The sequence below is a fragment of the Crinia signifera genome, chromosome 2 (assembly GCF_055691185.1).
Source record: "Crinia signifera chromosome 2, ASM5569118v1, whole genome shotgun sequence".
NCBI lineage: Eukaryota > Metazoa > Chordata > Amphibia > Anura > Myobatrachidae > Crinia > Crinia signifera.
Genome location: NC_139218.1, coordinates 76941432 through 76954126, shown reverse-complemented (window position 1 = coordinate 76954126; position 12695 = coordinate 76941432). Strand labels below are relative to the sequence as shown.

Sequence of the window (12695 nt, the reverse complement as noted above, 5' to 3'; positions counted from 1 at the left end):
TTAGGGGGTCGCCTCTGGCCCCATGTCCCCTATACCCAATTCACATGAAGGATTAGGAAATAACTGATAGGGGATCACTCGGGGCACATGCCCTGGGCACCATTTTTTATAAAGGGCCCCAGGACCTTATTTGAGTTAGCGTGGAGCATTGCTCAGCTCTTCACCTCTGCAGTAAAGTCCAGATAGTTCTTCATTAGATTATGTGGTGTCTATAAGTCACTAGTAGGCCGGCATGCCTACGGTAGGCCTTCTGGCACTTCGGAAAGGCTACTGGGATGGGCCAGCAACACTGAGCGAGGTGCTGTCCAAGCAGCTTTTCCGATGTCTTCCAGGTCAAATCCCACATCTTTCTCCAAAAAAGAGACAGTTTGGATACAGTGCACCTGAGCTAACTACTGCTAAGGTAGGTAAAGGAGAAAAGGGATGGAGAAATTACTTAATAAGCACAACATTGGTTGGTAGGTATGTAAATGGTATGAAGTTGTCATTCCGACTCTTATGATGCCGGTTGTCAGAACACTGGCACTGGAATACCAACACCACAGAATTCCAACTGCAAAAATCCTGAACGTAAGGATCCCAGGGAGGAATAGGATTAGGCACTCGGGAAAGGGTAAGGATTAGGCACTAGGGAAAGGGATGGATTAGGCTGTGGGAGAGGAGGAGGATTAGAGTTAGCCTGTGGGGTGGAAGGGTAAGGGTTAGGGTTAGCTTACCGTCCAAAAAGTGTCAGGATTGTGACTGTAAGGATGCTGCTGTTGGTCAATATCCTGACTGTCGGTATCCCATACCCAACCAATATAAATATCTACAGCATTTGTGCTGTATTTTACAATTTAAGTACTAATGCATTAATTATCTGTCTTCGACCCTCTTCCTCCTCTACATATGCTTCTGCTTTGAAAGGGCCCCTTCAAAATGTTTCTATAGGGCCCAAAAAGTTCTAGTTCCTATGCAGTTATTAATATAAGAACAAACTATATTTACAGTATGATGGTAAGATACAATAAATGAAATAAGTCAATACCGTTGTGAGGTTATTGTGGTGCAAATTGTTTACAGAGCTCACATTGAAAAATGATGACCATACAAAACATCTTCAATGGTAAAAATATGGAGCTGGAATGCTGTGTGGACAGTTTTAGCTCAGAAATATTGCAGCTTCTTTTTCTCTATTGAAACACACACACACCTCTATTGTATTGTCTTACATAGACTGAGCTTAATACGGAAGGAACATTATAGGAACGGACATTCCAAGAGATCTTCAGGGGGGGGGGGGGGCACGTTTTACATTATATTTTTTATTTTGATTCTCTATCTGGATTATCCATTTTGTTCATATTAAACTATTGTAAGGAAAATCAATCCAATAGAGTGTGATGTGATGTGATATATCATACACTTTACAGTGCTGCTTATTTGTGTGTGTTTCTTTCTGTTTTTTTTTTTTTTCATATACAGGACTAACTATCCTGTTCTCCAGCAGCTGCTTTGTGAAACAGCTGGTGTATATGCACCCCGACCTGCCCCAGGTCGAGTATTCACCATTTTTTTTCTCTATTGAAAAAATATGGAGTAGCTTGGATGTTTATTTACCAAAAATAAATGATTAACTATTAATAGGAGAAAAAAAACCTCTATTTACATGGATCCCAGTTTGTTGTCCAGTTGACTTCCCTGTTATTGACTCGGTTATTCTCCTGTAACCATACATACAGCGGCTGAAAGTAATCTAGCAGTGGTTGGACATCCATCCTGAGAGCCCCTGTTATGCGCTCAAGTGCTTCAGTCCAAGGCCTGGAATTCCCTAGTTCCAACATGGCCCTGTGAAGTAAGTGACATTAGCATTACTCAAAATGCATCTTTGAAGAATGGAAAAAATAAATATAAGATGCATGTCATTTCACCCACCGTAGTTTATTTCCTGCCTCAGTAGAGTTTGTGATGTCACAAGTGTGTAGAGGACCAGTGTGCTTTGCAGCGTCGCAGAGTGCAGCCTGGAACTGGAATTGGTAAATAGTCCGTGTATAATACCTGCACGACAAATAGAATGATGGTTTGCTACCTGTGCCTGATCAACCATTAGGAAAGGGGTTCTTAATCTTTTTTGAATCACGGCACCCTAGAGTATCAGAAGAGTATAGAGTACCCCTAAGCCCCCCAAAATTTAGAAAAAATATAAAAATAATTACATTGTGTTTATATGTGATTCTTCGCTTCAGTTATGTGGTAAAGGGCATGGTTTGCTTCTGTTTGTACATATATTTTATGATTTGCAGCCACCAGCACTGGTTTCGTCCATAAATAATTGACCATAAATAATTTGAATTTGTCCAGGACCACCAACCCGTGGCACCCCCTGCATGTGTCCAGGGAGCTGCGGCACACAGTTTGGGAACCACTACATTAGGATGATTCAGGTGCCAGGACTTGGGGAGGTTGGTGGCAACATGCAGTTTGCTGTCCTGGAATAAAATAATGATCTGCAGTAGTTTATTCCATGCTTAAAGTTTAAAGCCCGATAAACCCTACACATTTCATCTCCACGCTAGACTTCCTCAGGGGTATTTCTCCAATGGATGTTTGTATTTCAAAATGGTAATTAATGGTGTATCAGAAATAATGGTCCAACAGGTATAAACCACATGATAACAGACCTCAACTCGTTGTGCATTTGCACACCAAAAAAGTGCAATAGATGTATCTAAAAAATGATCCACCACGAACAAATTCTTAAAGAACGGTCAACTGCATCCAACTAAACAGCAAATATATCTTTCTGCCTGCAGCCCCTATTGGGCCAATGTGTTTAGTTTTTTCTCTATCGGTGTCAGTTAGTTTTATTTTTCCTATGGAGGCCATTGTGTGTGTTTTGTTTTCATTCGGTGGCCCATGTACAGTGATGCAGAGTGCAGAACTCGGGTGTAAGGTAGTCTTTTCCAACGAGGCCATACCCCTTGCTGTGAGGCCACACACCCTTTCTTGCAGCAAGGAGAGGCCCCGTCGTCTTCTTCTCAAAAGGTGGGGGGCATGATAAATTTAGAAAATATTAATTTTGACTCAGAGCCGGCCCTAGCCTATTTTATGCCCTAGGCAAGATTTTGGTTGGTGCCCCTGAGCACCGGCGCTAATACTACTTCTATACCCGCCACTATATTACTGACCCCTCTATACCCCCCTCTTCATTACTGACCCCTCCATACCCGCCTCCACACTACTGACCCCTCCATACCCACCTCCACACTACTGACCACTACATACCCACCTCTACACTACTGACCCCTCTATACCCACCACTACATTACTGACCCCTCTATGCCCGCCATTACATTACTGACCTCTCTATGCCAGCCACTACATTACTGACCCATCTATAGCCGCCACTACATTACTGACCTGTCTATACCCGCCACTACATTACTGACCAGTCTATACCTGCCACTACATTACTGACCCATCTATACCTGCCACTACATTACTGACCCCTCTTTGCCCGCCACTGCATTACTGACCCCTCTATACCCTACACTACATCACTGCTGCAAGGGAGGGTTAGGAGGGATGGTTAGTGTACCTATGGAGACCCAGAAAAAGAGTCTCAATATCAGGATGCCAGGGTGTTTTTTTTTCATTGCTGGCACCCTGAACGCTGTATGTGTCCCCTACTAACACTGACATCATGATATATCACACACGACCGAACACTACTTATATATGCAGACATCCTCTACCCCTGCCACATGACACTGACAACCCCTTCTCCTTATACACAGCAACCAAACCAATCAGAAGACCACCCCCCCCACCCACTCCTCCTCCTTCCCACACATGGCACACACCTCTCTCTCATACACACACACAACTATTACAGAAACCATATTCAGCATGAGCTCACCATAGTAATCTCAGCGGCACGACTCCCCGACAGACAGTCCATGGGCAGCTCTGGCACATCACAGATATTATCCCCTCTCAGGCAGGCTACAGTGCACGGGACGAGTGGAGGCTACGCCCACTGCCAACCTCTGTCCTCTCCCCCAGCGGCTCTCTGGCTACACGTCTGCTACAGATCCCAGCTAGCGGCACCAGGAAGTGCCCGCTAACTTTAGAAGCAGTGGCATCCTGGCAACCCTGCATGAGGAGGGACAACGGGGGGCCAGCCCAGGGCTGTGGGTCCATCCCAGTGGGCCTATCAGCCCCAGTACAATATTCCTTTCCATTGGAGGCTGCTGGCCATGCATAGCAGCCCTCCTCCTGGAGCAGCGGTCATACTTGTTTGGGGCAGTCAGCAGCCCCATTCCCCCTCTCTGTGTAGGACCAGCAGCACTGCACCTGGTCCGGCTCTACCGCTGGTGGTTAAGAGCTGTCAGCAGCGGCGCTTATCATCGGATGCCTCCAGCTTAGGATGCCCCAAGGCATAGGCAAATGCCCTAAGCAATTGCCTAGTTTGCCTATGCTTAAGGCCGGCTCTGTTTTGACTCTTTACACAGGGAGCCATTATGTCTGAAACCTTTCCTGCCCATAGCAAACAAGCGTCTGCCTATTATACAGTATTAAAGAATGTACTTGATAAATGATAGGTAGAATTTGATTGGTTGCTATGGACAACTTCTCCACTTGTTCTATTTGGAAGGTTTGATAGATCTCCTCACACTGGGGTTTATTCTAGTTCATTCTTTCTGACAAAATGCTTCTTAGATGGACAAAACCATGTGCACTGCAGGGGTGGCAGATGTAACATGTGCAGATAGAATTAGATTTGGGTGAGTAATTTTGTTTCTGTGCAGGGAAAATTCTGACTGCTTTATTTTACACTGCAATATAGATCTCACTTTGAAGAAAAACCCCACCCAAATCTAATTCTCTCTGCACAAGTTACGTCTGCCCCACCCGCAGTGCACATGGTTTTGTCCATCTAAGAAGGATTTTGACAGAAAGAATGAACTAGAATAACCCCCACTGTGAGTCTCCTATTAAATTTTATACTTGTCTCTTCAATGACTACATTTATCCATGATTGCAGCGGAATGGGATCATTGGGTCGACCAAATGTCGACCTAACACATGTGTCGACCTAGACATCTATCGATCTTGTCCCATGTTGACCTAGACACCTGTCGACCTTGACCCATGTCGACCTAGACCCCTGTCTACCTCTCAGTATGTCGACCCAATGGTGTTGACCTAATGACTGTCGACCATCTTATAGTCGACCCATCGACCATATCCCATTCTTTGTTAAGTTCAAGACGTCTCCTGGTTTCAGTATGAATCTTTGCACCAAAGACATAGATTATTTTACTGCAAAAATAATGGAGCTACAGGGAAGTTGGATATGTACAGTACCTGATGAAAGAATAATCATTAGCCACATGGAAAAGAGCAGCAGGATCACAATATGTCTCATCATGAGGAACAGGCTCCACTACTCCGACAAGATCTCGTCTAGAATAAAAGGTACAATTCAGATCAGATAGAAACACATTGCGGAATAGAGACACTTTAAATAATAAAAAAATGAGTAAGCAATTAACCTTTTCATTCATAGATGCCACTGCCATGGACAGCAGTCTTAAGTCTATATCTACTCTCAAATCTCCAATTATTTGGACCTCTACCAAGCTTAGAAGTTATGTCACCTATTGGCAGCTTTTAAAAAACTAATTTCGATCTTGCTACTGTCAACCACGTTCCCGTCGATCATTCACAGGAGTCGATCTCTCGTCACTGTCTATGTAGACCAGGGGTGGCCAAACCTGTCCTCAAGATCTACAGATGTAGTGGGTCTTATTGTTGCTGGCGAATCGCCAGCAGCATGTTGCTGGCAATCCGCCAGCAACACGGTGCTCCATCTGACTGAGACGCGCGTGCGTCCCCCACGCACACGCGTCTCAGTATCCGGGCGGCGAGGCGGACGCAATCCTGTCCGCCGCCCGCTTCAGGGGGCTGCGGGGGGCTTCAGGGGGATGCGGGGGGTGCGGGGACCCGGTGTAGACACCGGGCGACCGCCGGCACCACCATCGGAAGGGGACGCGCGTGCACCTCATGCGCGCGCGTCCCCTTCCGGCATACAGATGGCGCGAGGCAGGGGATGGCAGCTGGCGTCGCCTTCACCATCCCCTGGATAGATAAATCCCACTCCATCTGTAGCAACGGTGCATGTTTTCCAGGCAACCTGTGGATCCATAGTTGGAATGAATGCAACAGGTTTTAAAATGTGCACCAGCTGGAAAACGTGGACCGTTGGTAAATCTCGAGGACCGGTTTGGCCACCCCTGATCTAGACACTGTCGACCAAGTTTAGGCATCTAACTAGATGACTTCGGGTGCCGGCCGGGTTCCCGACAGTAGGGATCCCGACAGTCTTTTACCCGACGTCGGGATCCGACTGTCAAAACGCCGACAGCCGGGTGCCCGACGGCCACCCTCTATTTTCCCTCGTGGGGGTCCACGACTCCCATAGAGGGAGAATAGAATCATATAGAATCATAGAGGGAGAATAGAATAGGTGGCTCGCGTAGCGAGCCACCGTGCCCGCAGCGTGGCGAGCGCAGCGAGCCCGCAAGGGTCTTTTTTGCGCTCGCCATGCTGTCTGACTCCGGGCAGTCGGGATCCCGACGTCGGGATAATGACTGTCGGGATCCCGACTGTCGGAGTCCCGTACCACACCCGACGACTTCGACCACTAGTGGTCAATCATGGTATTGTCGACCTAAACATGATCGATCCGCCATCTGGATACGAAATCAGCTTCAGTGCAGGAAATCACTGGTCATAGCTTACAGATGCAAAATATCCTACCAGGTGCCACGGTGCAGCTTGTACATGTAAAACTAACTACATCTGCATGGAATATCTTGAGCCTTTGTGTCCAGGGCTTCTCCAATTTTCATAATAAGTGTTAAAACTAGTAAAAGTGAGTTGTGATGCAAGTATGATGCAAACCCAGAAGTAAATAAAAATATCAGTGTTATAAATACTGAGTACATTTTTGATTCTGAATGAATATATCCATAAAGAGGCATTATAATGTATTGTTTTCAAGTTTAGCAATGTATTTGTTTCTGGGGGAAACAGTAAACAACTTTATAAGAACAAGTTATCTCTAATTTTATTTAAGGTTAACCCCTTCATGACAGAGCCAGTTTGTGCCTTCATGACAGAGCCCATTTTTTCAAATCGGACATGTCTCACTTAAGTGGGGATAACTTTTTTTTGCTTTTACTTATCCCAGTGATTTTGAGATTGTTTTCTCGTGACACATTGTACTTCAAGTTAGTGGTAAATTTTGGTCGATACAGTCTGTGTTTTTTTTGAAAAATACCAAAATATCGTAAAAAAATGGAAAATTTAGCAATTTTCAAAATGTTAAATTTTCTGCTTGTGAGACAAATAATCTTACCACTCAAAATAGTTAATAACTAACATAGACCATATGTATACTTTATGTTGCCATCATTATTTCAACCTCCTTTTCATTTTTTTGGACACTAGGAGGCTTAAAATATGAATAGCAAATTCTCAAATTTTCAAGAAAATTTCAAACTCTGATTTTTTTAGGGACCAGGTCAGTTTTGATGTGACTTTGAGGGACTTGTATGTGAGACACCCCCATAAATGATGCCATTTCAAAAACTGCACCCCTCACAGTATTCAAAACAGCATTTTGGAAGTTTGTTAACCCTTTAGGTGTTTCACAGGAATTAAAACAAAGTGTAGGTAAAATTTTAAAATTTCTTTTTTTTTGCAGATTTGCAATTTTAATACATTTTTCTAAGGAACACAGTACATTTTACTAGAGAAATGTGACTAAAAATTGATTCCCCCAATTCTTTGGTTTTCATAAATATCCTATATGTGGCCCTAGTGTGCACGGTGACCAAACCACAGGCTTCATAATAGAAGGAGCACCTACTTGATTTTGGAGCCTCCTTTTTATGAGATTATTTTTTAGGCACCATGTAGGTTTCTAGGCACCATAAGATGCTAAAAGTTAGGAACCCCCCCCACAAGTGACCCCATTTTGCAAACTACACCCCTCAGGGAATTCATCTAGGGGTATAGAGTACATTTCAAACCCCCAGGGGTTTCACCAATTGTGGTACAACTGGGCAGTGAAAACGAAAAAAAATAATTTTTCATTTTCACAGCTCAGTTGTATCAAAATTGGTGAAACCTCGGGGGGTTTGAAATGTACTCTATACCCCTAGATGAATTCCCTGAGGGGTGTAGTTTGCAAAATGGGGTCACTTGTGGGGGGGTTCCACTGTATGGGTGTTTCGGGGGTCATTCAACCAGAATCTGTGCTGCAAAATCCAAAAATCACTCCTTCCCTTCTGAGTCCTGCCATGCACCCAACTGGTATTTTTTGGTCACATGTGAGGCATTGCCGTACCCGGGAGAAATTGGGGCACAGATTTTGGGGTGCTTTGTCTCCTTCATTCCTTGTGAAAATTAAAAATTTTGAGCCAGATCTGCATTTTTGTGTAAAAAAATTTAATTTTTTACACAAAAATGCAGTTCTGGCTCAAAATTTTTAATTTTCACAAGGAATGAAGGAGACAAAGCACCCCAAAATCTGTGCCCCAATTTCTCCCGAGTACGGCAATGCCTCACATGTGACCAAAAATTACCAGTTGGGTGCATGGCAGGACTCAGAAGGGAAGGAGTGATTTTTGGTGGTGGAATGAATGGTGGGTGCTATGTCGCATTAGCAAGACCCCCGAAGCACCAATACAGTGGAACCCCCCCACAAGTGACCCCATTTTGGTCACCAGCTTTGGGAGGGGGGCTGGCGCTGCGGCTGGCGGGGGGTGGGAGGGGTGCTGGCGCTGCGGCAGCCGGGTGGGTGGGAGGGAGGGGGGCTGCCGGGTGGGAGGGGGGGGGGCTGGCGATCGTTGGTGATCGGTGCGGTATACACACACACACACACACATATATATATATATATATATATGTGTGTGTATATATATATATATATACAGATAGCGCAGGCCTTATGCTTGCTGACGAATCGCCAGCAGCATGCTGCTGGCGATCCGCCAGCAACACGGCGCGCCATCTGACTGAGACGCGCGTGCGTCCCCCACGCACGCGCGTCTCAGTATCCGGGCGGCCGGGCGGCGAGGCGGACACAATACTGTCCGCCTCCCGCTCGAGGGGGGCTGGGGGGACCCGAGGAGGCTGTGGGGGGGTGCGGGCGCCCGGTGTGGGCACCGGGCGACCGAGGGCAGCACCGTCGGAAGGGGACGCGCGCGCACCTCGTGCGCGCGCGTCCCCTTCCGACACACAGATGGCGCGGGAGCAGGGAATGGCGATGGCGACGCCATCGCCATCCCCTGCAAAGATGAGCCCGACCCCATCTGTATATATACATATATATATATACACACACATATATATATATATATATATATATATATATATGTGTGTGTATATATATATATATATATATATATATATATACATTTGCAATACTTATTTTTTATTTTAACTTTTCTAGCAGCATGATGCTGCTGCTGCTGCTGCGGGAGGGAGGGGGGAGGAGGGCAGCGCTGCGTGCGCACCGGGGGAGCCGCGGGAGCTGCTGCTGCTGCTGCCGCCGGGTGAGTGCCCGGCGGGTGGGAGGGGGGGGGGCTGCACATCGGTGGTGATCGGTGCTGCACCGATCACCACCGTTTTCTGTGTTACCGAGCGGCTTAGCCGCCGGTAACACAGGAAACGCTGTGATTGACTGTTCAGATTTGAACAGCCAATCACAGCGATCGCCGACCGGGGGGGGCACCCCTGCCCCCCCTGGGCGACGAGGGGGGATGTCTGCTGTCAGGGACAGCAGACATCACCTAACTGTCACTGCGTCTCTAGACGCAGTGACAGTTAGAAGTCATGACGTATATATACGTCAACGGTCGGGAAGTACTTCCCGACCATGACGTATATATACGTCAAATGTCGTGAAGGGGTTAAAATACTGTTCAATGATAATAGGGCAATGTTTTATGTCAAATATGCATGATGTTCCCTCAAGTGGACATGTATATAGGTTTAGTTTTATAGTTAAAAATAATAAATTGGTGTTTTTTTATAAGCCCTGAAGACTAATTGTTTAATATTATTTAATTAGGTTATCATAATTAATTCATGAAATGGGTGTTTTTACCCAGTGTGTATGCTGAGCGATGATGTGACAATTGCTAGCCGATAAATCGCTCAGTGCATTGCAGTGTGCACTGCACTGCGCAGTGCACAGCGATTTTCACTTGACCCAGAGATTTTCACTGGGGGTGAACCACTGTCTACAATAAGAGACTGTGGGAAGTGGCCTGTAAAACAGGCCGACAGCTGGCGGCGGCTGGCGATGATGCGGGATCACGCATCAGCGCTCACCACTCATCGCTCACCCATACACACTAGGCAATATTGAGCACAAAATAGCACAAAAAGCCAAAAATGAGCTACCCTGCCACAACTCTGAAAAAATTAGGCTGATCGAGGGAGAATTAGGCTGATCGAGGGAGGTATTGATGTCGCAGACCCATAGCTGCATTTTTTCTGACACTCCCATAAAACGGACTGTTATTATCCCCCAAACACCGACTTCCTGTGCATCAAATTGGGACAGGATTGCAATTAGATTACAATTTTAAATGTACTGTACGCATGCGTAGTCATTTGAAATAATAATAATAACAATAATAATAATAATATCAAAGAAATAAAAGCAAGAGCATAAAAACCTAATTTTGTTATTGCTTACTTCAGGGGTTCCCAAACTCTTCACAATAACGGTGCCCTATAGTTTCAGAATTTTATCCACGGCACCCTTAGGCCAAAACTTTGATGATGAAAAATTGTATAAATTGTGTGTATATATCATCTTAAGGTTTAATTATGTAGTGGGGGATAAGATTTGTTTCTATTCTGTACACATTTTATGATTGGCAGCCACAAGCACTGGTTTTGCCTATTACATTGATTGTAATTAATTTGAATTGGTCCTGGACAACCAACCCGAGGCACCACTGTTAGGGCCTCAAGGCACCCCAGGGTGCCACGGCACACAGTTTGGGAATCACTGGCTTACTTCATCTCCCACCATTTCTTCATCCAGCGATCCTTTGGGATGTCCCCTCTAAGAACCTGCCATCTCCATTGCTCTAGCATGTAGGTGAAAGGTAGAGTGCCAACAATGGTGAGCGCTTGTCTGAGCAAGAAGTTGATTTCAGTTTCTGAAGATCATAAAAAAGATCTGTTAATATAGATTTCCTCCATCTACTTCCCATATAGCATTTGCAGCCAGCGAGCTTTTGGATATACAGTATAAAGGCCCTCATTCAATAAAGACCCTATATGGGGCCTAATTCAGCATGGATCGCTCATCGGAAAATTTGCAAATCGAGCCAAATGGTGAAAAAAAAATCTGCACACATAGATGTCGCAAAGTAGCCACATTTTGATTGACAGGAAGCCAGTGTATTCCCTTATTATTAGGGGAATGGAGAATTTAAGCTACGGGGAGAGATTAAGCAATTTGGGACTATTTACATTAGAAAAGACACGTTTAAGGGGGGACATGCTCAACATGTACAAATATATCAAGGGCCAATATAAGGAACTGTCACACACCCTCTTTTCTACTAGAAAGGAATCTAGGACGCGAGGTCATGAGTATAGATTAGAAGAAAAAAGATTTCATTCAGCTAGTAGAAAGAATTTCTTTACGGTCAGAACAGTCAAACTCTGGAACTCTCTTCCCAGAGAGGTGGTAACGGCTGGCTCATTAAATGCATTCAAGGCAAAGTTGGACAAACATTTACTGGAGAAAAACATCCATGGGTACAAATAAGAAATATAATTTGTCTGTAAAATACCAGAACCTACCAAATCAGCAATGGATATCTATACCAGGTTGAACTAGATGGACGCAAGTCTTTTTTCAGCCTTACCTACTATGTAACTATGTAACTATGTATATAGGTGGAAATATGTCATTTTCTGGGTGTGTTTGTGAAAACTCAGGTATACCCAGACAATTGTGCAAGGGACGTCTTTTCTTACTGTCTAGGCGGTGACTTCCTGCTTGCAGTCCACTACGAATTCTCTGATTAGCGATCCATGCTGAATTAGGCCCATGATAATCTGCACACAGCAGTTTAGCATATGGGATGCCTAAGCAACTCAAATGTATAAGGATGTGCATAACAGCCCCTGCCTGTAATTGCGATCACATCAAACTGCGATGGGATAACATTTGAAATGGAACATTGGTAAAACTGTGATCCAACCTGAATTAGCCCCATAGCGGTCTACATGTATGCAAAATATTATTTTAAAATCTGTTCTGTAGAAGTCATTATTAGATTTGATTCCTCAATTGAATAATATGCTGCATTATTATTTTTATAGTGCTGTTCTTCCTCAGTGCAGTATGATATATTTCATATTGACCTCCAAAAGTCACTGCTGCCTTTGATCTACATAGAAAGCGCTTAGCTGAGGGCTAAACCATTTCAAATGTTGCAGGTCATACACACAAGACTGCCATCATGGGGGTACAAGTGAGCCATGTGTAAGACTCCTACACTGTCTTTGGGATTGCCCGCCTCCAGTCCTCCCTTCCACCCGCTCGGGAAATGAAAGGGGTGGAGCTACACGGGTCTCGACAGTGGATGCGGCTTCATGGGACTCAGGTG

At 45.0% G+C, this 12695-nt stretch overlaps 1 protein-coding gene and 1 long non-coding RNA gene across 2 annotated transcripts in view; one reads left to right on the top strand and one right to left on the bottom strand.

Moving 5' to 3' along the window:
* ACE2 (angiotensin converting enzyme 2) overlaps positions 1-12695 on the bottom strand; it is a 71320-nt gene that overhangs the window by 18988 nt on the left and 39637 nt on the right. The window contains exons 10-13 of the mRNA XM_083172439.1: positions 11087-11231; positions 5350-5448; positions 1915-2037; positions 1649-1827 (exon numbers count right to left, since the gene is read on the bottom strand). Of these exons, the coding sequence (XP_083028565.1) occupies positions 1649-1827; positions 1915-2037; positions 5350-5448; positions 11087-11231 (546 nt within the window). The remainder of the gene's footprint in view (positions 1-1648; positions 1828-1914; positions 2038-5349; positions 5449-11086; positions 11232-12695) is intronic.
* On the top strand, positions 303-12655 carry LOC146059849 (uncharacterized). The gene is made up of 3 exons (XR_014470323.1): positions 303-403; positions 1722-1834; positions 12526-12655. It is a non-coding gene; the product is annotated as an uncharacterized LOC146059849 (long non-coding RNA).